This window comes from Nothobranchius furzeri, chromosome 1, assembly GCF_043380555.1.
Source record: "Nothobranchius furzeri strain GRZ-AD chromosome 1, NfurGRZ-RIMD1, whole genome shotgun sequence".
Classification (NCBI taxonomy): Eukaryota; Metazoa; Chordata; class Actinopteri; order Cyprinodontiformes; family Nothobranchiidae; genus Nothobranchius; species Nothobranchius furzeri.
In genome coordinates, this window is record NC_091741.1 from 84,403,654 (window position 1) to 84,426,802 (window position 23,149).

The 23,149-nt window shown below is 41.8% G+C and overlaps 1 protein-coding gene across 3 annotated transcripts in view; it reads right to left on the minus strand.

Annotated features, from left to right (window-relative positions):
* The window catches only part of lnx2b (ligand of numb-protein X 2b), a 33,641-nt gene extending 19,092 nt beyond the window's left edge, over positions 1 to 14,549 (minus strand). The window contains exons 1-3 of one of the 3 annotated variants that reach the window (XM_015948749.3): positions 14,275 to 14,549; positions 2,809 to 3,372; positions 336 to 529 (exon numbers count right to left, since the gene is read on the minus strand). In XM_015948749.3, coding sequence (XP_015804235.3) covers positions 336 to 529; positions 2,809 to 3,209 — 595 coding nt within the window. In that variant the 5' untranslated portion in view covers positions 3,210 to 3,372; positions 14,275 to 14,549. Of the gene's footprint in view, positions 1 to 335; positions 530 to 2,808; positions 3,373 to 13,880; positions 14,252 to 14,274 lie in introns of those variants that run through there. The other 2 variants (XM_070555115.1, XM_054739200.2) reach the window with 2 other exon arrangements.
* Positions 14,550 to 23,149: the final 8,600 nt, after the last annotated feature.

Sequence of the window (23,149 nt, forward strand, 5' to 3'; positions counted from 1 at the left end):
CATGGCAACCGTGTTTCAGTGGACTTTGGTTCATGGTGTGGGTGATCTGAAGCTTACGGGGTTTTTCCGACACTGAAGCTGGTTAAAACATCTGTGAGCTGGTACATGTTCCTACAGAGAGACCGACGATTCACCTCAGCTCGACAACATCGAACCCTTCAGGCTTCAAAACTTAAGTGTCTGTTTCACTCCAGTAAGGAACGCGTTTCCAAATAAGCCAATAAAGCTCTACAAGTATCAACACTCAGGCTTTCCTGTTGCAACACATGCTCTGAGATAATCATACATGAGTAGGGGTCTTGTTTTGCTGTTATGAGGATAAAAAGGCTTCATACCATCCTCCATTTCCTCATAAGCAGGATTAATGAGACCGGGTTCAGACGGATCTCGGGAGGGATTTCGAGACAGAGCAGCTGAATGCTTATCATCTCCAGAAGACTCCCCATCATTCTTACGTCCTTTCAGTTCATGCCAAGAGGGCCTCTTCCTCTTCTCTGCTTCCTCCCGCAGCCTCCTAAAAACAGGACATCTGAGAAAAAACAGACATGAAGGGCACGACCATTATTTCTATTCTCAAGAACAGCACATTAATATTAGACTATAAATAAACAGAAGTAGATTGCTCTGAATGTGTCAGCAATCGAAGATCTGTGGGAATGTATGAAGATCAAACAGCAGAATTACAGATAGATATGATGAATATTTGTAAGAAAAAAAAACTCTTAGCAATACAGAGTATCTGCTGAGACTACAACTGGTCCCTGGTCCTTGAACTCTGCATCCCTGCTGTTTGCTCTGGGAGGCGGCAGGAGAGCAACTCGCCACTGACAACTGAGTAATGTCTGACTGCCAGGGTGAAAAGAAACACTCTGTCCATGTGGAAAAACATAAAACAGTCCTGCACCTTCCCTCAGCCTGGTACTGATAAGGCTGTGTGTAGCACTCACACCCAGAGGGGTAACGGTCACAATAGGTGACATATGAAAGGACATGAAGAAGAGGCACATGCGATTCTGATAACCTGATCGGAGGAACTTTAGGGAGATTTCCACTATGGCGTTGGTGCACGGAGCTCTTTTATCTGTGATATAGTCAGTGGGGTAAATGGTTTTACAAAGCTGGTGTTTGAACCTTCTATGCATTCTCTGCATCTCTACTGTAATATGGACAAAGAAAGGGAAAATTCACAGTTCATTTGATCGTCATCTACCACTGCTTCAGCCCTCACAGTGATGACCGGACTTTCTTTTCCCCATTAATCTCTACTGGTGGGACCCCAAGGCATTCCCCGGCCAACATAGAGATATAATTCCTCCAGCATGTGCTGGGTCCACCTGGGGCCTCCTATTGGTGTGGCACGCCAGAAACACCTCATCCAGGAGGCTTACAGGAGACATTCTGACCAAATGCCCCAACTACCTCAGATGGCTCCTCTTGAGGTCATCCAAGGAACTCGAGTGAGCCGAACATCTCTATCTCCAAGGCTGCATGGGACCAGCCACCCTACAGAGGAATCTGATTATCACTATCATGATAATCACCATCTAAAGCTTGGATTGATGGGTAAATGAAGAGCTTTGCTTTCAGGTCCTTTCAGAAGTATGCAAATGCAGTTATATCATTTGGGAAAACACCTATGAACTCTGCGTTTCAATGATATTGAGCAGAAATGAGCAAAAAAACTGCATTTTTCTGTACTTTTAATTTTTGTTCCATCCAACAAAACCATAAAATAAACCAATGGTGTCCAATCCTGGTCCTCCAGGACTACTGTAGGTGTTTTACAGGTTTCTTTGCTTTGCTGCACCTTTCAATGGGTTATGAACAGGCTTCTTCACATGCTGAACAGGTGATTCAACCATTTAATAAGGTGTTAGAGCAGGGAAACATCTAATCTGTGGCTCTTGAGGATGAAGACAAACAACAGTTTAAACTGAATAACAGTTGGGAGAACTTTGATACAAAAAATTATTAATGTATTGAAGAACATTGTTGTTTTAAAAAGGCAGTGTGTAGTTTCCTGGTGCTAGGGGGCAGCACATACATTTAAGAATAGTTTTACACAATTTCACCATGACTGTCGCTAGTTTAAAAAAACATTACGTTAAATGTTGTTGCCCGTGGAGCAGAAAGCATGCAACCTCGGCGTGACTCCTCAGATTTGTCCTTCAGTAAATTCCATGAGAGAATGCAATGCCGATTGTAGTTTTCTGGCACTCAAGTTTCCGGATCTGCTTGGGGTCCTGCGCCTGCTGCTGATGTCATCATACTACGGCAAAACAGCTCGACCAAAATATATTGCATCTCTTTTTTGATTCTGTTCTTTCATGTATGTTTTGGAAAGAGTTTAGCAGTTTTGTTATTAAATTCGTGTTTCTTACTGCCTAAATGTTTTGACCATGGTAACATAATTTCCAACCAATCATCTAGCGTGATGTCATCAAACAGGCGCATGACCCCTAACCAGCACGCTATGTACTTTAGACCTGTTTTCATGGTTGTGTGTTATAAAGCCGCCAATATTTTTCAACTGTTGAATTATTATTAATCCATCATAATAAACTAATTCAGGTGAACATTTGTGATTAAATCATAAATATGAACTTGAGAAAATTGAAAAATTGAAATTGGGAGAAAACTGAGGTAAACCAGTTAAAAACTTTTCCAGTGTCATGTGTAGAGACTTCTTAAATACATGGATGTTTTAAAATGTTTTTGAATCGCACACCTCCCATGGTATCAGATTTTCTACGGATATCCCCTGAAGCCACTGTGATGAGTTATCACCATCTTTCCCAAGAGTCTTACCTGTTGTGCAGGTGAGGCTGCAGCTCGCAGCGCTGCATTTGCTGCTGGCACTCTGCATAGTGGGGACACATCACATTGAGCTTGTCCAGCAGGTTCCTCACCAGTAGGCTGGAGGGACGGCACTGGTGCAGCTGCAGACGCAGCCGATCCACGGGGCAGAAGTCCTTCTCTTTCAGGAAGTTACTGAGACAATGAAAGCAGTATGTGTGGCCACACGGAGTATCCATGGGTCTGATCAGAGGTTGTAGGCAGATGTGGCAAACCAGTTCATCGTCCACCTCATCCTGGTACTCGTACAGGTGGGTGTCCTGACCCTCATGCTGCTGACCGCACTCTTTACACACGCGTGCCCACGACAACGCTGCAGGACTGCTGGAAGCTTTGATTTCTGTCGTAGCCATCGTCTGAGGAAGTACAGTTCAAAGCTCCACCAGAATCATCTTCTCAAAAATCCTGGCTGGTAAAGTTCAGAAGTTTATATCGCCATGCTCAAAGTTCAGCCTGCTTCACTGGTGAAATAAACATCCATAGTTAATGCTATCTTGTTGTCTTCATCTTGATGCTCTGTAGAGAGAGAGAAAGACGCTGTGAGGTACACAGCAGCAGTTGAACTGTTCGCACTCGCACTGGCCGGCACCACAGGAAATCACAAATCCACAGAGGAGCAGCAATATGGCAGCAAGCTACAGCTGCTTCCTCTCAGTAGATTTCCTGTGGGACAAAAGGAATTTTACTAAAAGTCACGACTAAATTCTGTGAAACAAGGCAGAAAAAAGGGCCGAAGTTAAACTGCTGTTCATGGGAAGAACAAACGAATGGTCCTGAATATGTGTAAGTTAATTGGGCAGAAATGCAACTGCACTCATGACCCCTTCAGTACTTCAACGCCAGCGCTCCCCCTCCCATGCAGCTCCATATCTCATAGTACATTCCTCCCAGATGGAGAAATTAGACTGGGCATATCGTCTTTGCAGAAATGTTTAGAAACATGCATAGAAATAATTTAAATCTTACCAAAAGGGATCCCCTAATACGGTGAGTTAGCAGCAAACAGACTCAAAAACCAACACTCCGAGCAGGACTTTTTACAGAGTAGAGAAAACATTTTTTGCATGGAGCTTCATGTGGAAAAAGTAAAGAAAAGGGTCCCTACCTTCCTACTCCAGCTTGATGATCCCAGTCTAGATTTCAGACACACTAACAAAATAAGAGCTTTATTCTCAGCGTCACTGAAGCGACCCACAAGAGATGGTATCTGCAGTGTTATGCATGGAGAAGCCACTGCGTGCAAACCTGAGACTCTAGCAGTCGCCTGAAGCCTGAATGAAACTAGAGCTCAGCTTCACCAGCAGCAGACCATCAGATTAATGGTTGTTTGTCAGAGGTTGTGTGCAACAGTTTTAATGTGTAAGAGCTCCAAAAGCGCAGCTTTGAGGAATGCAGAATGGGTTTAAAAAGGCAGCTTCAAAAGGAAAGAAATGTTCTTGCTGCCCCTGTTGCCAGTGCCAATAAATATGCGTGTGTGTGTGTGTGTGTGTGTGTGTGTGTGTGTGTGTGTGTGTGAGCTCATACTGCTGCTGCTGTACTGCCACAGGTAAAGGACTGTCAGTAAATGATTGACAGCAAACACAAAAGCAGTGTTAGAAATGTGTTTTTCCATTTGACTTTTCTTTCCACGGGCAGCTCCTTTTATTTCAAAAATAAATAAAAAACAGATTCTTGGTTAACTTTGTCTTTAAAAGGGGTATCTGGGCCATTTTGAAGTGTGTCGTAACTTTTACAGACACTTCAAAATCATCAAAACATCCCTTTTAGGGAAAATCAAAAATAGACGTTATAATGATGTTATGGTGTTAAATTTTTATGAGTTTCTTTGCTAGAGCAGCTCATAATCCTTCTTTTGAAGTGTGCCCCTGAACAATTTCTATCTGAAGGGTTAGCCACCATCTTTGGACCTCCCCTCGATGTTACAAACACATCCAACACCTGGCATGAACACAGAAAACGTACATAGGAGCTACGGGGTAGAATGGCATTCAGCCTGAAGCAGAATACGCAGCTCCAAAGAATTTACAGCTAATCCAACACATGACTTCATCAAAGCAGACGGCTGCTTCACATAAGACATCCAAGAAATCTCGATACAGTCAAGAATTGTAGCATCAGAAAGTTTCAGGTCCTGAAGCCATCAGATATGGATCAGTGCTCGTTAAATTTGAAACAAACACAGCTGCTTTGCTTTATGTTTCCCAAGAATACAACAGGAAATTAATCCATGTACTTTTTCTGTTTTGTAATCCTTCGTGTGAACTGATGATTTCTGGGATTTTAGCAGCTGGTCAGGTATTTATAATAATGTAATAATGTAAGATCTAAACAATTAAGAAGATTAAAAGACATTTGTTTTGTTAAAAATTATTCCATTCGATTTATTTATAAAGCACCTTTTGTACCAGCCAAGGAAGACTAAAGTGCTGTAAAAGAAAATCAAATAAAGTAAAATCACAATAAGAGAGGGAAACAAAAAAAAAACCATTTAAAACCAAAATACAACAAAAACAAGATAAAACACTGAATCAAGGGCTTTCTAGCAACAGGATCTAAAGCGCAGCTTCAAACTTGCTTTAAAAATCCAGAGGGACGTGCGAGTTGGTTCCAGAGTATAGGGACCAACACTGCAAGTACACGGTCACCTCTGGACGAGGAGCCGCTAACAGATCCTTTTGTGCCGAGCGCAGTGACCTTGCTGGCGCTTACATAGCTAAAAGTGAAGCCAGATAGGGTGGCATTGTTTCTGACAGACTGGAAAACAAAAATCTACATTTGTTGGCATATTAAGCAAAGATTTCAAACATTCACTGACCTCCCACCTAAACCTGGTTATTTTTCGTTTCACAACACTCAAACACCAAATATGTTCCAAAACCACTGTGCACTAACGGGCATCAAGGGGAGAGTCTGCTGGATTAAAATGCAGAGTCATGTCACTTGAAAACAGTCTGTAGTGTATCTCAGGCTACGCTCTTCTCTGTCATGTTGCTACTATGCACATTGAGACTGTGGCAACAACAGCGCAGACACGTTGTGTACCCTAAAGCGAATCCACACTAGTTTGACACTTTTTTAACCAATAAAAAATATCAGTTGATCCCAAGAAGTTTGATTAACCAAGAAGACAAGATATTATCCTGTAAAACAGGAAAACAAGTTTTTATCATGAGAAATTCAAAATCTCTTAAAACTGAAAATATTCAGTGGGAAAGAATTAACATAATAAAATGTGGTCCATTGTAGTCGCTAATGCTAACAGTTAGCTTCCGCAAAACCAAGACATTCAATGCTGATTCTCGACGCTAAAACAACAACCTTCCCCGTCGCGAGCCAGTATGGGTGAGTCCATGCGACCGGTTGACGTAGATCTGTCAAGATTTTCTACCTCTATAATTTCACTGCCTATTTTCTATCAGAAGCTAATGCAGAACATAGGAGTAGGAGGCTAGTTTCATATTCAGTCTGCATGAAAAACGCAGAGTGACTGATTATGATCACAAATAATCATTATAAAAATTTTTTCATTGAAACACACCTTCAATGAAACAGAATTAGGTACATGATGGAGGCTAAGAGCCTGAGAAAAGCAGTGATTTACAAATAAAACAAAAGTGACTTAAAGGAATTAATACGAGTCAAGATGCAAGGAAAACTTTGGCACTGACTCAAAACGTTCAATCAGAAAACAATGTCTGTGATAAAGTCAGGTTAATCAAGAAACATGGCCTGCCATGACTTGTACAAACCTAAAAGGCCTTCCACCATTGTTGTACTCCAACAGAACCCCATTTCATCAAATACTTTTTCTATGGACCATTTAAATCAAGGATGCCATAATGAAAATACTCCTACATTATAAGCAGCTACACCTTTCTTTCACAGGGGTTTAACTTCAACTAAAACAATGGCTGAACTAGATTGTGAAGCATCTGAATGTTTAATAAAACTCACCGTTTCTAAATGAATTAGGGGTATGTTGTCTTGGTTCTATCAGAATATTCTTTCTCTCACATGAAGCCTCAACAAGAGGGAACTTTATCCATATGAAGGGCTTTGTAATCACGTGAGAATATAAGCTTTCAGGGGGAAACGTCTGGCCCGGCCGCGTCCTCCGGGCTCCTAGAGGATTACCGGAGGTAGGTTTTCTTCAAAGCTGGATTGAATCTCTTGATTTGAAGGCTGATATGAATGAGTCACATGCGCTGCAGCCGCACCCTCCATGAACACAGGTGAGGCCTGATTAGACAATCGTTTTTCCAACCTGCGTGGCAGGAGGACTAGAGTCATCCGCTTTTATCGCTAACCACCGTCTGGCATTACTAATAACAATAAATACAACACACAAAAGAGAGACTAATTAAACGAAAACCCAGCCATGAGCAACTCAGACATCAGTGTTTGGGTATCAAAATATCGAGAGAATGTCTCAAGCATGTGAGACATCAAATCTTAAATACACATGTAGAACCAAGAGCTTAGTGCATAAAAACATGTGCTTTAGTTTTTTCCTCAGTACAAAGCCTGGATTGTTCCAGAGCTCGAGGTAACTTCAGATAAGTGGGATGTTGAGCCAGAAGTAAAGAAGTCTGATAGGTTACTACGATGTGAGTTTTTCATACGGCTTCCACACTTCTGTGCTCACATGGGAAGGAACACTTTACTTTTGTCTACTGTTTCACTTGTTGATGTAAAGAGCAAATACTGATCTGCACCAGTTACACTGTTTCCATCACCAAAGCTAAAAGTGGAAATAATAAAACACACCACCTTTTGTTTGCCTGAGATTAAGGCATTTACATGCAAATTCCACTGCTTTACATACAATCACCAATGTCTAGTTTGCAGTTTCCGGAAACACAAGCATTTAAACACATCGTTACCCAAACGTTGTGTCTAACGTTTATAAACTAAAATTACTTAATACTCATTCTTCTACCAGACTGGCACAGCATCTTAACCACTAATTACACAGCTGTAAACTATGACCATGCCTTCCATCTTGTGTATCAAAGACAGCAGCGAGGCAACAAGCAACAACCTGTCACATTTTGAACAGTCAGTGTAAACAGGACCAGTGCCAATCATTAGATGTTTTCTGAAATTTCTAATAAAGCTACGATGCCGATTTTGAAAAACAGTTTAGATTTAAAAATGTTTTCATGTTTTAATGCCTCTTGACAATGTTTTAACATAGTACAGCTATAAATATATTGTGAAGACTAAAAAAGTAATAATAAAGTGGTTCTCTAACATTTATCTAAAAACCACCAATAACACATTTTGGATCAAAAGCAATTAGACCATCCAAGTGTTGGTCTCACTGAACCGCCGCACTTTCCTGGATCCTCCATTCATCTCACACTCATGTATCTAGCAGGAGAAAACCAGTGGTGTGAGAGGTCCTCCGCTCAATAATATCAGAGAAGGAGAAACAGCCGGCTGCTACCACTTCAGTTTTAGGACAAACTATCAAAGTCCCAAAAAGCAAAACAGGATTTGACAACAAGAGAAGCTTGGACCTAGAAAATTGTGACCGGTGTTTAAAACTACAGCGCTCCCTTCGTGGCATAGCAGTTTCGCAGATGATTTTTTGCTTGTTTGTTTTTTACGGCGCTTTGTGTTCTGCGTTCAAAGGTACAAAGGTTTGAACTTTGAATGCTTTTACACGAGAGAAGTGTGAAAATGTCTATGTCTGTCTGAGAAAAGTGTATAAACGCTTGTAGTGAGGGGTTTTACAGCCTTAAACCATTGTGGCGGTGTGTGTCTGCAGGGGAGAGGGGAGCGGCTGCGTCAGTGGGAACGCATTAGTAATCAGCGCTCCTGTGTCCTTATGGTGTTTTCGACTTGTCCTCTGAACTTGGACATCCCGACTCCTGAGTAGGAAAGATAAAGCAAAACATCCCCAAAGTCGGACCTTCCAGTTGGAAACTCAACATTCAAAATGGCAGCTCTCCTCATCAACAACAGTAACTTTTGTGTGAAATGTGTTTATTTTACAAAATAAGAGTGCATTTAAAATGAAATGTTACATTTAGTGCTTTCAACTCTAAATTGAACATTGTAGCCCATGGTTATTTAGACATTTTTTATAGTTGCTCTGGGTAGTTTTTCCCAGTTAATTTTACTCTTGGTTTCAGGTCTGGTAAACTTTCATGACTTTGTGAACGCTCACGGGATTTCCAGGAAATCCCATGAGAGTTCAGGGAGTATAAAAGGGTGGAGGACCCAAAAGTTTGGGAAGCCTGTGTGAACAAAGAAGTTCACGGTTGCTGCAGGTATGTGTCTTGGTTTTCGCCTTTAGTATAGACTGTCATTCTTTTCCCTTGTTGCCATCTCATATGCTGAAATGTTTTGCAGCTTGTGGATGTGCCTTGGAGAGACTCATGATTTGTATGTGACTGTAACCTGGGAAATGGTGAGTAGCTGTTTAGCTGTTAGCCACAAGCTAAAGCTGGCTAACAAACAGTGCTGTTGGGTTACTACTTTTTTCTGGTTCAGTTGTTTGAATAAGAGCTCTTGCTTCATTTTTCTTTTATTTTTCTTGTTTCATTCATCTTATTACTTTTGATTGTGGATTGTTTTGCCTAACCAGTTAAGGAATGCAAAGTTAATCATGTACATGTGAATTTGTTTGAATTAGATTAGAATGTATTTGACTACGTATGGAAAGGTTAAAGGGTACCATGAATGTTAATATGTGGTCCTGTTTATGCAGACCAGGTCTTTTGGCTGCGATCATCGATTAGATGACCCGATGCTGTTCCCTTTCCACTTGATGGCGAGCTACCACTAGGCCGAGCCCAGGCCTAGAGAACCTTATCATTTCCTGCTGGTGTGGTAGGAGTTGCTGTTGATACAAGCTAACCGCTTTGGAGACTTCACACAGAACTGGTTTGATCTTTTGGACTCCTTCATATCTAATGGACTCGGTAACGGACAATGTCTGAAATCTGGAATAACCTTGGACAGATATGAGTACAAGCTTAAGACTCTGTTTCAACTAACTTATTGAACTTTGAAAAGGTTCAATCCTGGCAACATTGACTACAATCATGGTATGATTGTCAGAGCTGATGAAGTCCGTCTCACTATAGAGAAAATGTCGTTAAACAAAGCTTGCGGCCCGGATCAACTATCAGCAGAGCACATGAAGTATGCTAGCTGTAGAGCTCAGGTGTTACTTGCATTGTGCTTTACCGGCTTTTTGAAGCATGGAATCTTGCCTGACCATATGTTATCTGTTCTCTTAGTCCCTATAGTCAAAGAGAAAACTGGAAAAATCTCCTGTATTGATAACTACAGGCCTATTGCTATGGCAAGTGTGTTGTCCAAGGTGTTTGAGCATATTTTACTGGAAAGACTGCAGAATTTTATAACTATGACAGAGAATCAGTTTGGTTTTAAAGGTAAACTTAGTACTGACTTGTGTATTTATGCTTTAAAAGAAACTGTAAGCAAATACATGAGGCATAATACTTCTGTTTTTATGTGTTTTTAGACACCTCTAAGGCCTTTGACAGAGTCAATCATCAGAAATTATTCATCAAGCTACAAAACAGAGGGGTCCCTTCTTACCTAGTTAGGATTTTGCACTTCTGGTACTCTCATCAACTAATGCAGGTAAGGTGGGGGACAGAAGTGTCTGAACCTTTCTCTGTATCGAATGGAGTCAGACAAGGCGGGATTCTGTCTCCTGTCCTTTTTAACCTGTACCTTGACGAGCTGTCTGTTACTCTGAATGCTAGTAAGACTGGATGCTTGGTGGGTGACCGACTGGTAAATCATTTAATATATGCAGATGACCTAGTCCTCATGTCTCCCTATAGCGCAGGCCTGCAGCAGCTGCTCAGGGCATGTGCTAAGTATGGTGAGCAATTTGACATCCTGTTTAACCCTAAAAAGAGTGTGGTTATGATTGCTGCTACTAAAGGGGACCTGAAGCTTAATTTTCCATCTTTTAACAAATCAGGTCCTCGAAGTGGTAAGCAAAGTAAAATATTTGGGGCACATTTTAAGAAGTGACCTCTGTGATGACGAGGACATTAAGAGGCAATGCGGTAAGCTGTACATGCAGGCTAACACTCTGGCACGTAACTTTGGCATGTGCTCAGATCCTGTTAAAGTGTCCCTCTTTCGTTCCTTTTGTACTCCTCTCTATACAGCCCACTTGTGGTGCAACTATAGTAAGGTAGTAATGAAGAAGCTTCAAGTGGCTTATCAGGATGCTTTTAGAATCCTCATGAAGCTCCCTAGATGGACTTCGGCAAGTCACATGTTTGTTGTGAGTAACATCCCTACTTTTCATGCGCTTCTGAGGTTCTTCATGTACAAATTCATCTGCTGACTGAGTTTGTCAGCTAACGCGGTTGTTAGAGCGCTGTCATCTGTAACTTACAGTGACACGAGGTACTCCTCAGTCCTTTTTAAACATTGGAACAACTGCCTATACGGTTTGTAATTAGAATGTGTTTGTATTTTATTTTTATTTTTTATTTTATTCTTGTTATGGACATATCCCTTGTCTGAAATAAAGTTTTTGAATTTGAAAGTGCACTGCTGTGAATATTGTAATAACAAGGGAACTAATACAACACATTTGGTTGCACAGCAAGTCTTGTTCTCTTGGTTTTTTTAAGCACAACTCAATGTAAATCTTCCCTGAGTGAATTTAGTCTCCTGATCATTAGTCTCTCTACATTACAATAAGGGTCAATTAAGTAATTCATATACATATATGTTACAACATTCTAAAAGTTGTTTGCATGTTGAACATACAGCTTAAAATGAAATTAGGAGTCTACAAACAATTGCTACTTGGGAAATGAGCATCGCCATGTTGGAATTCTGACTTCTCCGACTATTGTAACCAGAACACGGTTAACTTGAGTGTGACCCCCATTCCCAGTTCCGACTTTCGAGGTAAATCAAATGCACAATTATATACAGGAGGAGGAGAAATGAGTCTGTACAACCGGGGTATTCAATTGCGGTCGTGGAGGACCGGTATCCAGCATGTTTTAGTGGTTTCTCTGCCCAAACTTGATTCACTGGTTAAATCACCTGTGCAGCAGCTCATCAGGCTCTGCAGATGAGTTGCTGCACAGGTGATTAATAAAGTATCTTTGAATTGAATTCATTACCTGCTGATTGAACTCGGGTGCATTGAAACGGAGTTAAAAACTAAAACGTACTGAATACCGGCCCTTCAGGCCCAGAACTGAATACCCCTGCTCTACAATGTGACGACCAGGCAGCGAGAGCCTGAAATGCGAGTGAGTGTGTGCAAAATAAACTGTTCACCCATGCATGCTGGAAATAAAAATGTTGAGACATAGACATAGACATTCTGGTGGGTGTGTGTGTGTGTGTGTGTGTGTGTGTGTGTGTGTGTGTGTGTGTGTGTGTGTGTGCGTGTGTTCAATAGTAGTTGCGTATCCTACAATAATTGTAAAAACTGAAGCCGCAGATTTTGCCTATTGCGGGTTATTTTTAGAACACAACTCCCACAATTAACGAGGGACCACCGTATCTTGTTTAGTCCGGCATCGCGGATTTCCGGTTCCTGCGGAAGCGTGCGTCTCAGGAAGATACTCGTGGGGAAGGGTGAGTGTTGCATGATCGTGTTTGCATTTAAAACCTAGCTAGTTTGCAGATTCGCCATTACAGCTTTAAAAATTGAGATGGCACAAAAAGTCCAACATTCTCCAATTAGTGCTACTCTGTTGCAGTTAATCAGTGTTGCAGAAGGTTGGGTCAAAACTACGAGGCCCCAAGAAGATCCCTGGATCAAACTAATGCCCCAATAACAGTTATACTGTGTCTTTACTGAACACACTAAGCTCAAACGTGTGAATCCCTGTGTTATCTAATCATTTTCTTGTTCTGCTAGAGAGGGTGCAACTTGTGGTGTTGGTTTTACAATACTATAACTATCTCTTATTACATATGCACTGGAGACACAAACTCCATAATTTTGGTGGCAGAATTAGCTAAAAATGGCAAGAATCTGTTTACCTTTGATTAGTGTTACTGTTGCACTCAGTTCTGTAGCTCACTTCCTGTTTTGGATTTTTGGAAGTTTTGGAAACTAAAAAAATAAAATAAAATATAACACATATCACAATGCAACTTAGACTTGTGGATCTATACAGAGTAGTGAATGGTTTTTAAACATTTGATCTTGATTTTAGGTGTAGATTTTGTTGGACTATAGAAATTATTTTAAGCTGGGTAAATGCTTCCCCTTGTTAAGGTTGGCTTTAGACACCTGAATTAGTCAGAATAGGTTTATATTTTGTCTTGAGATTATCCCAAAGGTTGAGTCTGGACTCCACTGTCTGTCTTAAAATAACAAGTGTGGGGTTCAGCGACGATCTCCAGAAATTCAGTTAAATTTATAAGATGCACTGAAAAAAATAAGCTGGAGATTGGAATCAGCCCATATTAAGTGTGATCAGCCTAAAATTTGAAAATAGACTTTTTTAGCCATTAATGTATCAAAGGCAAGCAGCAAAACAAAAATTAAAGGACTCGCACTCACTACGCGTAAACAGTACTGGTTTTCCAAATTGCTTTGTTTCCATTTGAATTTATCAGAAATGGGAAAGACTATATTCTGTTTATCTGAGATGAATTGTAATAGTTAAAAATCTGTGCCAGCCAGTCTGAACTGTAGAAAATTACAATTTTGTATAAGCTCTAATAACAGAATAGGTGCACCTCTGCTCTTATTTTAATTATGTTCTGTTGAATGCCTTCTTAAGCATGGTTTTAGTTCAACCAGTGGTATTTGGCATCAGAAGCTTCTGCTGGGTGTATTTTGGAGATCATTATGTTCAACAGTTTGGGAATTATGATTATAATTTATAATGCTGGAAATACAAATAATACATATAAGAATCCAAATATATATTCTAAATTTAAATGCTCTAAATGAGTTCAGTTTAGCTCAACATTTAATCAAAAACACATAATGAAGATCTTATGATCCGTAATAAAGATCTATGACGTAAATAACTTACCTGAAACACCCCTTTATTACCACTAACCAGGGCTTTCCACCCTGTCAGGTCTGACCCCATTAATAACCCTCTGCCCCGCGTTTGACAAGACCCTACTCCTCTTCTCTACACCCCTGTGACAGATCCCAGGGACCGAGGAAGCAATAAAAGTTGGGTTTTACTGTTATCAGTGGAATGTTTGAGGGGCATCGCAGGTAGCTGGACGACGTGGCTTCACCTTGCTAACAGCTACACACCTTGAGCAGAAATAACTCGCTTTTCTGTCACCGACTAGACTTGTTTTCTGACAAAAACGTCGTCCTTGTTGTTTTAAAACCAGAATGGTCTCGTAACCCTGTTAGTTACCAGGAATAAAGCTCGTTTTGCCTCGAGTCGACACTGAAACTCGTCTTACCTGTGTGAAGGTTGTTTTCCGGAAGTGGCTAACGTGTCGCTGGCTAAAACAAAGAGCTCCAGGTGAAACAACGAAATTTAAACCACCACGAAGGGTCTGGTCGGAGTCTACACCACGTTCGGTCTCGTTTTACCTCCGCAGCTGCCAGAGAGAGAGAGATCACAGCCTGCTGCGGTTTCCTGGTGGAGTTCAACCTGGAGGCGAAGTCTGGGCAACTTTCCCAGTTTCGAGCAAATAGAGCCGATCAGCTCAGGAAGAAGTGTGTCCAGGTGTGTGTGAGAGCACACAGCACAGTGTCTCATAGCTGCAGCCTGCTGGGAGGATGCACACAGCACTGTGTGCTCCGTTTATGTTATTTATAGAAACGTATGTGGAGCGTTTTATTTCTGTAGCCTACATAGAGGTTTATACCTGTATCAGAAAAACTGGTGTAATAATTTTTCTATGTCTGATTTCAAGGTTGTCAAACCAAAGGTTTATTTAAATTCTGATTTGTTTTATTTCTAAAAAGTATTCATGCATGAGTTGTTAAATGTTAGAGGACTTCTCTTGGCTGTTAAGGGGATCCATGCATTTTTATAATCCAAGGTCGGGACTCTGCCGGCTGCTGGTTGTGGACCCCCGGGGCTATCCTTGTGCAGGGGCGGGGGCTTTTCTGGTTGCAGTCTCCTTTGGGTCCCTGTGCTCTGGGGCAGCTCCTGGATCTCTGGGACTTGGAGCTCCCTCCACCTCCAATGCATCTTTGGGGGACAGATCTGTGGCCCCTCACACTCTCTATTGGACGTTCCTATAGAGAAACCTTACATAAACAAGCGCGAGTACACACACAGGTGCTCACATGGTGCTCTCATAAGTATGGGCTTGGGCACGTTCAACACATGTCTTAAGGCTGTGGTTGGCACTAAATGCACTGCGATTTATTATCGTGTGATTGTTCAGTAAGACAATGCTGATTTTATATTTCCTCATCAGGTTGATACAGTGAAAGCTTGCTCCTGTTATACTGTTGTGTATCCCTTTTCTGCAGGTCTAGAAGCAGACTCTTGTTCATCATTGATTGTTTTATTTTTGTGGACCCCCCCCCCCCCCACACCTTTTGTCTCTTCCTTTCTCTTTCACCTCTGTCTCCGTGTCTGGTCAGAATTACAAAGCATTCAAAAAACAATAAAGTTTTAAGTATCAGGCGTGACATTAAAAGCAGATGCTTTGATGCTCCACCTGAAAGTAAATCTGTAAGGCTTGTCACAGCATTCAGACATTAATTCTGTTTGCTTCACAGCCAGACAGGACACGGGAGAAAAAATAAAATAAAAATAATATATAATAAAATGTACTATATATATATATATATATATATATATATATATATATATATATATATATATATATATATATATATATATATATATATATAAATAATCCAAGGTCAGGTCAGAGAGGTAACAAATGTAGGAGGGGATATATCCTAGCCTAGAAAGCTAGACTAACCGTTGCAGTAGCAAAAGAATTTGCTGTGCTGCTGGATATCCATACAGACATCCATCAGCGCAACAACATTCCCCAACTCCCCTTGTGGCATCCCACATCATTCCCAGGCCAGAGAGGATATATAATCAGGGGACATGCTTACAAAGAACATCCTAAGGAAGGAATCAGTCACATGTCCAGAACACCTCTGTTTCATTTTGATGTGGAGGACGAGCTGCTCTACTTCAAGCTCCTCCTTTGACCTCTACGGCTGAACCCTGCAGAAGAAGCTCATTTCAGACTCTTGTACATGGGATCTTGTGTTTTCGGTTACAAACCTGTAGTGTAATGGTTTATGCTCTTTTATGAAAGATGAATGCATCCTACATATTAATTCGGAATATTAATTTTAATAAATTAATAACCAAATTTGATAGGGTTAAGAAGACTCAAAGGTTGTTTTCATCGATAAACTGACGATAATATCCGTGGTTCTGTGTTTCAGTTCAATGAAGAGACAAGTTTGAAAGTTAAAAGTTTTAATTCTTCAAATTAAACTAATGATTTTGAAATGACAAGCATAGAAAATAACAATCAACATTGGCAACTTTGTTGGACAATCTTTAACAGTTGATATTTTAAACTTGCACACAAAGACCTTGTGTTGGATGTGTGAAGATTGAGAATGATGTGATATGGATGCGTGTGTGCGTCTGAATTTGCTTCAGGGGGAGAAAAGGTGTCTGAGTGAAAATGATGGTTTGAATTAAACTTAGTTCTTATTAGAAAAGATGCATCAAACGCTATCTATTGTGTTCTGCCTCACCGTACGAGGACCCTCGTTCAGATCCGGACCTCAGGAGGATGTTTATCCAGGTCACACCTTGGCTGGCAGAGGAGACAAAGGTGTGCGACGATCCGGTCCAGAGATGCCCCCCGGTACACGTTGTTGAAGTGTTTGCAGATGCGCTTTCTTAAGTTTAATTTACTCAGAAAATCAAAGACTCTGGACGAGTCTGCGTTAGCGGTTGCAATTCAGCTATCCTGTCTGGCTTGACCGGGAGAGCGTGTGGGTGGGGGTTGGGGGAAGAGCCGGTGGGCTCCGTTCCCCCGTTAGCGTTTATTCACACGTCTTCTCTCTGTCGTTGTCAAACACGAACTGAATAACATGAACACTTACTTACCAAAAGCCTTTCTCTTCTCAAAGCAAACGTGTGCGTCAGCAAATGTGTTTTGAATTTACTGTGAGAGTGTGTGTGTGTGTGTGTGTGTGAGTGTTTGAGTGGGCGTGAAGGTCATTATAACATCTTCCAACATTATCTAATTAAGTATTGATTCATTATAGTTCATTATGATTACCCAAAGCATAATAATCATTCAATTGATTAAACACATTTATAATGAGCAAAATGATAATAATGATTATTCAACATTTAAAATAAAGAAAAGGAAGTTTAAGACTTTGTTTTGTTATGACTAGATTTCATGAGAACTCCTTCGGCTGGAAGCTGCAGGTGTGGGATGTTGTGGTTTCTGTTGAATCTTGCAGACCTCATGTCGGCAAAGGTCTTAATCTGTGGGTGAAAGTTCTGAGCGACCCAGCTCTTGACCCAGCCGGGCAATACAACCTTTGGCACAGAAAACCCATATTTCCTCACGTTACAAACCTAATCTCATGACTGGTTAGATTTGAAAAGAAGACAGACTGAGCTCAGTCTTTATCACAACAGATCAGGGCAACAATCCAAATCAATCAGTCCATTTTGCTCCATCCAACCATCTCTCACAAGTAAGATCCCATGACAATTTGAGGCATTTCACCTCTTTCCACTCTAGAACCATGGTCTCAGAATTGGAGCTGCTGCCTCCAGCTCTGTGAACCAACCATGGATTAGGAAAATGGATGAATCACCTTTTCAGACTTTTCAGTTTTTTGGGGGGGGGACAGCAGCTCAGAATTTAGAGCGAGTTGTCCAGTAATCAGAGGGTTGTGGGATCAATTTCAGCTGTCGGTGGAGACCGCTGCTGTTGTGTCTTTGGGCAAGACACTTAACCCACATTGCCTGCTGTTGGTGGTCGGACGGACTGGTGGCACCAGTACTCCGCAACCTCGCTTCCACCAGTGCGCCACAGTGCAGCTGTGGCTACATTGTAGCTCATCACCAGCGTGTGTATGACTGAATGTGTTGTGTGTCATGTTGTGGGGCAAGAGTCTAACCCAGGACATGCAGAATCAGAGTCAGAGTCAGGTTGCTTGAAAATAATATTTATTGACAAAACGATGAACTAAGAGCACACTGGAAAACCAGCGGGTGCAGAAACGGGAAGCAGCGTGGCTTAGAGAGACAAGACGTGTGTGGGAGGGGTGAGCCGGGGTAAGTCCAGGGAATGAATGTAGAGCGGTTGAGGTGAATGGTGAAGTTGGATAAGGACTGGGGTGGTTCTGGAGAGGGAGCGAGAGGTGGAGGAGATCGGGTCGGCACTTGGAGGAGGGTGAACCAGGAGACGAACCAGAGAATAATCCAAAACGGCGTCGGGAAAAATCCTGATAGTAATCCAGACCTGAGGTGACAAAATCCATAAAAAGTATCAATCCAAGTCATGAGAGAAAAACACACTAGAGAAACTAGAGCTAGAGATAGGCAAGGGCTAGAAACTACCAGTCAGTGGCAATCATCCGGGGCCGAGTCATGTCCACCTTCCTCCTTATAAACCGGCCCGCTGATCAGCTGATTAGAAACAGCTGTTGCTCCCTCTCCTGAAACCAAGCACTCAGAGATCGTGAGAAGATGAGAAGAGTACCTACCCCGGCTCATAACATTGTGAAGCACCTTGGGGGGATATGACATCCTAGAAGGTGCTATGCAAATACAGGCCATTTACCACCATATTAGAAGTCCTCTGAAGTTGTAGCTGTGAAGAGCACTAGACTTGAAGATGCTAACAGAACCACATAACTTTAAGAAAAGCAAAGACGAGACTCTGAGTTTCCCAAACCAGACACCATTCCTCCAGGAATCAAGATACTGTCCATGACCATAAACAGGACCAGAGACGTGGTGGAATCCAACCAACTCTGGAAAAGAGCTTCACTTAGGTCTGGGTGGACGGGGGCACATGACCCCCCCCCCCCCCCCCAAAGACCCTACACACTTTTACTTACTTTTTGTGTAAAAATATGTGCAGAACTACAAATTTGCATTTGTCATCGAACCAGACACGGAGAAAATCAGAGGAAAAATGGCTTTGAATTCAGTGACTTCCTTCAGGAGGAGAGAACCACCATAAATCTTGCCAGCTAAGTAGCAGCTACGCTAGGGAGAAAGATTCTGTGGTGACGTCATTTATGCAACGTGCAACATCTGATTTGTAGTCATAATAATTGCAAATTTTTACAAGCTGATAAATCTCGAAATACGTGACAGGCGTGGTCGAAACACACATAATTACTTTTCATTTAAATTGCAGTACAACATATGTGATCCAGGGCCTAAGGCAAAGCGGGTTAGTAGCTCTTTTCCTTTGACTTGCATTCGTTTTTTTCATTCTACCAGGGACCCATGAGCTGAACGGAAAGGGAGGAGACTTAGGCTCTTTATACAATATGTGACTTACATCTTTGATGACGTGACAGATACACAGGGCTTCTTCATGACTGCAATGCTTTAACATGCTTATTAATTTGGAGTTTCGAAGTTTTTGAAAGAGCCTGAATTTTCATATTGAATGTATTGAAACTTTAACTTTTTTTATTTATCCAGGTGAACTGTTTGAGAACCACTTCTCATTTACAAACAAGACCTGAAAGTGGTTGAAGCTCAGTGCCTTTTGCATTTGATGGGAACAATGAAGTGAAATGTATGTTTGAGCATTTTTGTTATGTTAATGTGGTAATCATCACTCCTATAAGGTACAGGGAAAACTTATAAACTTGATTACATTTCTATAATTCATGTATTTGTATTTGACATGTATGAATGTGCATAGCAAGTACATAGTGTGGTTAATGAAATGAAAAAAACATTAAATTCTCCACATATTGTGCCAGAGTTTATTTGTCCTCTTCTGACTTTTCACTTTAATTTGCTTTGATCTGGCCCTTCACCTGAAATGTCCTAAATGGATTTCTCACTATTTTTGAGTACAATAATATCTGCTTCATTCAAATTTCTACTCCCTGACAATCACAGCAATGGAAACTGAAAAAAAAAAGTTTTTTTTCAATGAAACGTATCAGCAAAGGTGTCCCTTTTATAATTTGTGTGATAAAATAAAAAATGCAGCAACTTTCTTTTCAAACATAAAGTCCAGTTACTACACTACAGAGGTATGGTATTTATTTATTTATTCATCCATTTATTCATTTATTTTCTTTATTTTATTTTATCATTGAGATCCTGATTAGCTCCCACCATAGTGTGATAAATGACAAAGCTTTTTTTCCTATTTCACAGAATGGTTCTCAGGTAAAGTCTAAAATTAAATAAAATTATTCTTTTCCGAAGACAAATCTTTAACAATACACAGATAAGTTCCAAGTGTCATCACTGTACATTTGAACAGGTTTATTCTAGTTTACCGTAGATAATAACTTTCATTTTGGTTTTAAGTACCTTTGTAATAAATTAGAAGACTGTGTTGTCTAATAAGATTCTTACTTGTTTATTAAATACACGAGGGCTCGGTGGAAATGAAAATAACAAATCTGCCCAAATTTGATTACCAGTGATTACAAGAATTTAAATACCCAGGTTTCACATGTTTTAAATGAACATTATATTCAAAATATGATCAAAACAAAAAACTACAAGGATGAATATTGGTATGCACCTGATCTCACTCACTTTGTGTGCACTCAGTGGCGCCCCCAAGGGGGCTAATTGTTACTAAAAAACATCTTCTGTTATAACTAGTTTTAAATGCCATAGTTCCCATCACTGATCTCCACAGGCTAAATGCTCCCAGAGATACCACAAGGGCCAACTTGGTGTTCTTCCACAAAATTGCCACTGGCCTCAATAACCCCCATGAAAATATTCTGGGGGCACCACTGTGTACACTCTCAGGCAGGCAATGTTATAAAACCTTACTAAAAAACTCACACATAAAATTAGGTTTTGCATCTTCACACTTACCTTAAACTACATTTAAGAGCTTTGGGTGTAAATAACTTTGCAAATTTAATATTGTTTTTCTTGTAACATCAAGCATTTATTAAATATAAATTTCTTATTTATTAGGTAGGTTGCAATATAAAATAAAAGAATCAGAATATTTTTTACATTTTTTTCCTATATAAAATGTTTCTGCTTATTCCCCCCCCCCCCCCCCCCCCTATTTAAAGATAAATTAGTGTGGTGGCACCTGGGGTGGCCAGTCAGATTCCAAGGGTGGTATGTGCTACCCCAGGCCACTCCCTGGACATGCCCCTGCACCAGGTGTGGCAGGGGGAGGGGAGGCGATCACCATCACCGGTTCCAAGAGTTCGACCCTTTCTGCTGGGGTGCTGATGAGCAGGCTCCCCCGCCCAATGCTGAGCAAAGCAACCCACCACCCCAGACCCCAACTAGACGGCTAGATCTCCCTCCTAGCCTCCAGCCTCGGGAAGCCAAGTGACAACAGAGGTATGCTAAGACTCCTAGTCTCCTTCCGCCTGCTCCAATATAGTGTTAGTGCGTGTTGATGAGGTGTATTCCAAGGATGTGGTGAGCGGGCAGTGCGGGCATTGTCTGGCCTATGCCAGCTGATGCCACCACACTACCCCACTTGCACCCACAGCCCTCAGTGTCTAAGTACAGTTTAAAATTGGAAGTGGGCACCGGCCTTCTGGATGAGGCTGAAAAATCCCCCTGCCAAATGCCGTTGAATGTGTTCACTCCCAAGGCCCTAAGTGTGTGTTTGCGTGGAATATCTTTGGTGGAAGTATTTAAGGTGCAAATAAAATTGGGGGGCAGGTTGCCACAGGAAGGAATGGCTGGTTGGATTTAAGCCCTCCAGGGAGCCAGCTCCCCCACTGGCCCCAATAGGCACCTCTGTTGCCAAAATGCCATCCAGGACATGGAGACCCCAGCCCATCTTGCCAGGGCCCAAAGCAGCAGCATTACAGAGCCTCACGGAGTCCGAGGGCACCAACCCAGCCCCACCCCAGAAGAATATCTACTCCCATCCCTGCATTTGCACAACTTCCAGAATACATAAGACATAGGACATCCAGGTAAGGTTGGGTCCTCCCCTTCCTGGACATCCCCCTCCCCTGTGATGGAACAGCAGAGGAGCCAAGGTCTACCCGAGGCCCCTTAGCCTGGGCCAGGCACTGCCGCATGTTCCTGCCTTCTTCCTGGCAGCATACATGTCAGGACCCGACCCCCAAGGCCCCGCCCAGATCCCCACACGGGGCCTGCCACCCCCACACCCCGAGCCCCTAGGCCCCCACCCAGACCCGCTCAGAGGCAATGCAGCTGCCAGGCAGCGACCCATTGCCACTGCCAAGACCCCCAAGGGGCCCCACTCACAACCGCCAGTAGTCCATCCCTTGAGGCAACCCAAGCACCTCCAGAGTCACAGACACCCCCCAGTGAACCCACCTCCAGGGAACGTCCGGATAGTCCAAACTCAGACCCTCCACCCCATCACCCACATCATCCCGCAGGACAATACCAATGATCCCCCATCATCGCTATGTGATTGAACCGATCAAAGGAGCCCAGAGAGATTGATTTGAAGTGGAAGCAGAGGCTATAGAGCTCCGCGAGTTGACGTCACTTCTCCCGGCATGCAACAGTTCAAATCGAAACAGCGCCATATTGGCAGGCAGAAGCCCGCAGCTGGACTATTTGTTATTGTCAGAAAACTCAATCAAACGGGAAATATGGTAGATTCCTGTTGTGCCCCAGGATGCAGAACAGATGCGGACGACATAAGGAATGAGCCATCTACAGGATTCCCCAAGATCCGGAGCGCTGTTGGATCATTGTAACAAAACGCGCTAGTGACCGGGCTAAAATGAAACTGTGGGATCCCAAAAGTAAAGGTTTTCGCTTATGCAGCGACCACTTCATATCAGGTACTTAAACCAACGTTTCCTCAACTGTGTATGGTATTTATTTTAAATGCTTTTATTACGATTCTTAGTGGGCTTCCTAAACTTATTTTGGCGTGGCTTTTTCTGTCTTATTACTCATAGCAACAAGTAAACGTCAAGTAAAACGTTGCCTCGGCCCTCGTGATTTCTGCGTGCTGCCGTTTACGTGTTTTATGATCACAGCAATTAACCGGCTAAGCTGTATTTCATTTTTAAGCAATGGTTGATCAATTGTCAGATCACACATAAAAAACACTTTGGATTGCTATTATCTGTCTCACCGAGACAGATCTCAGACAGATCCTGAGACGCTCCTGCCTGACATAT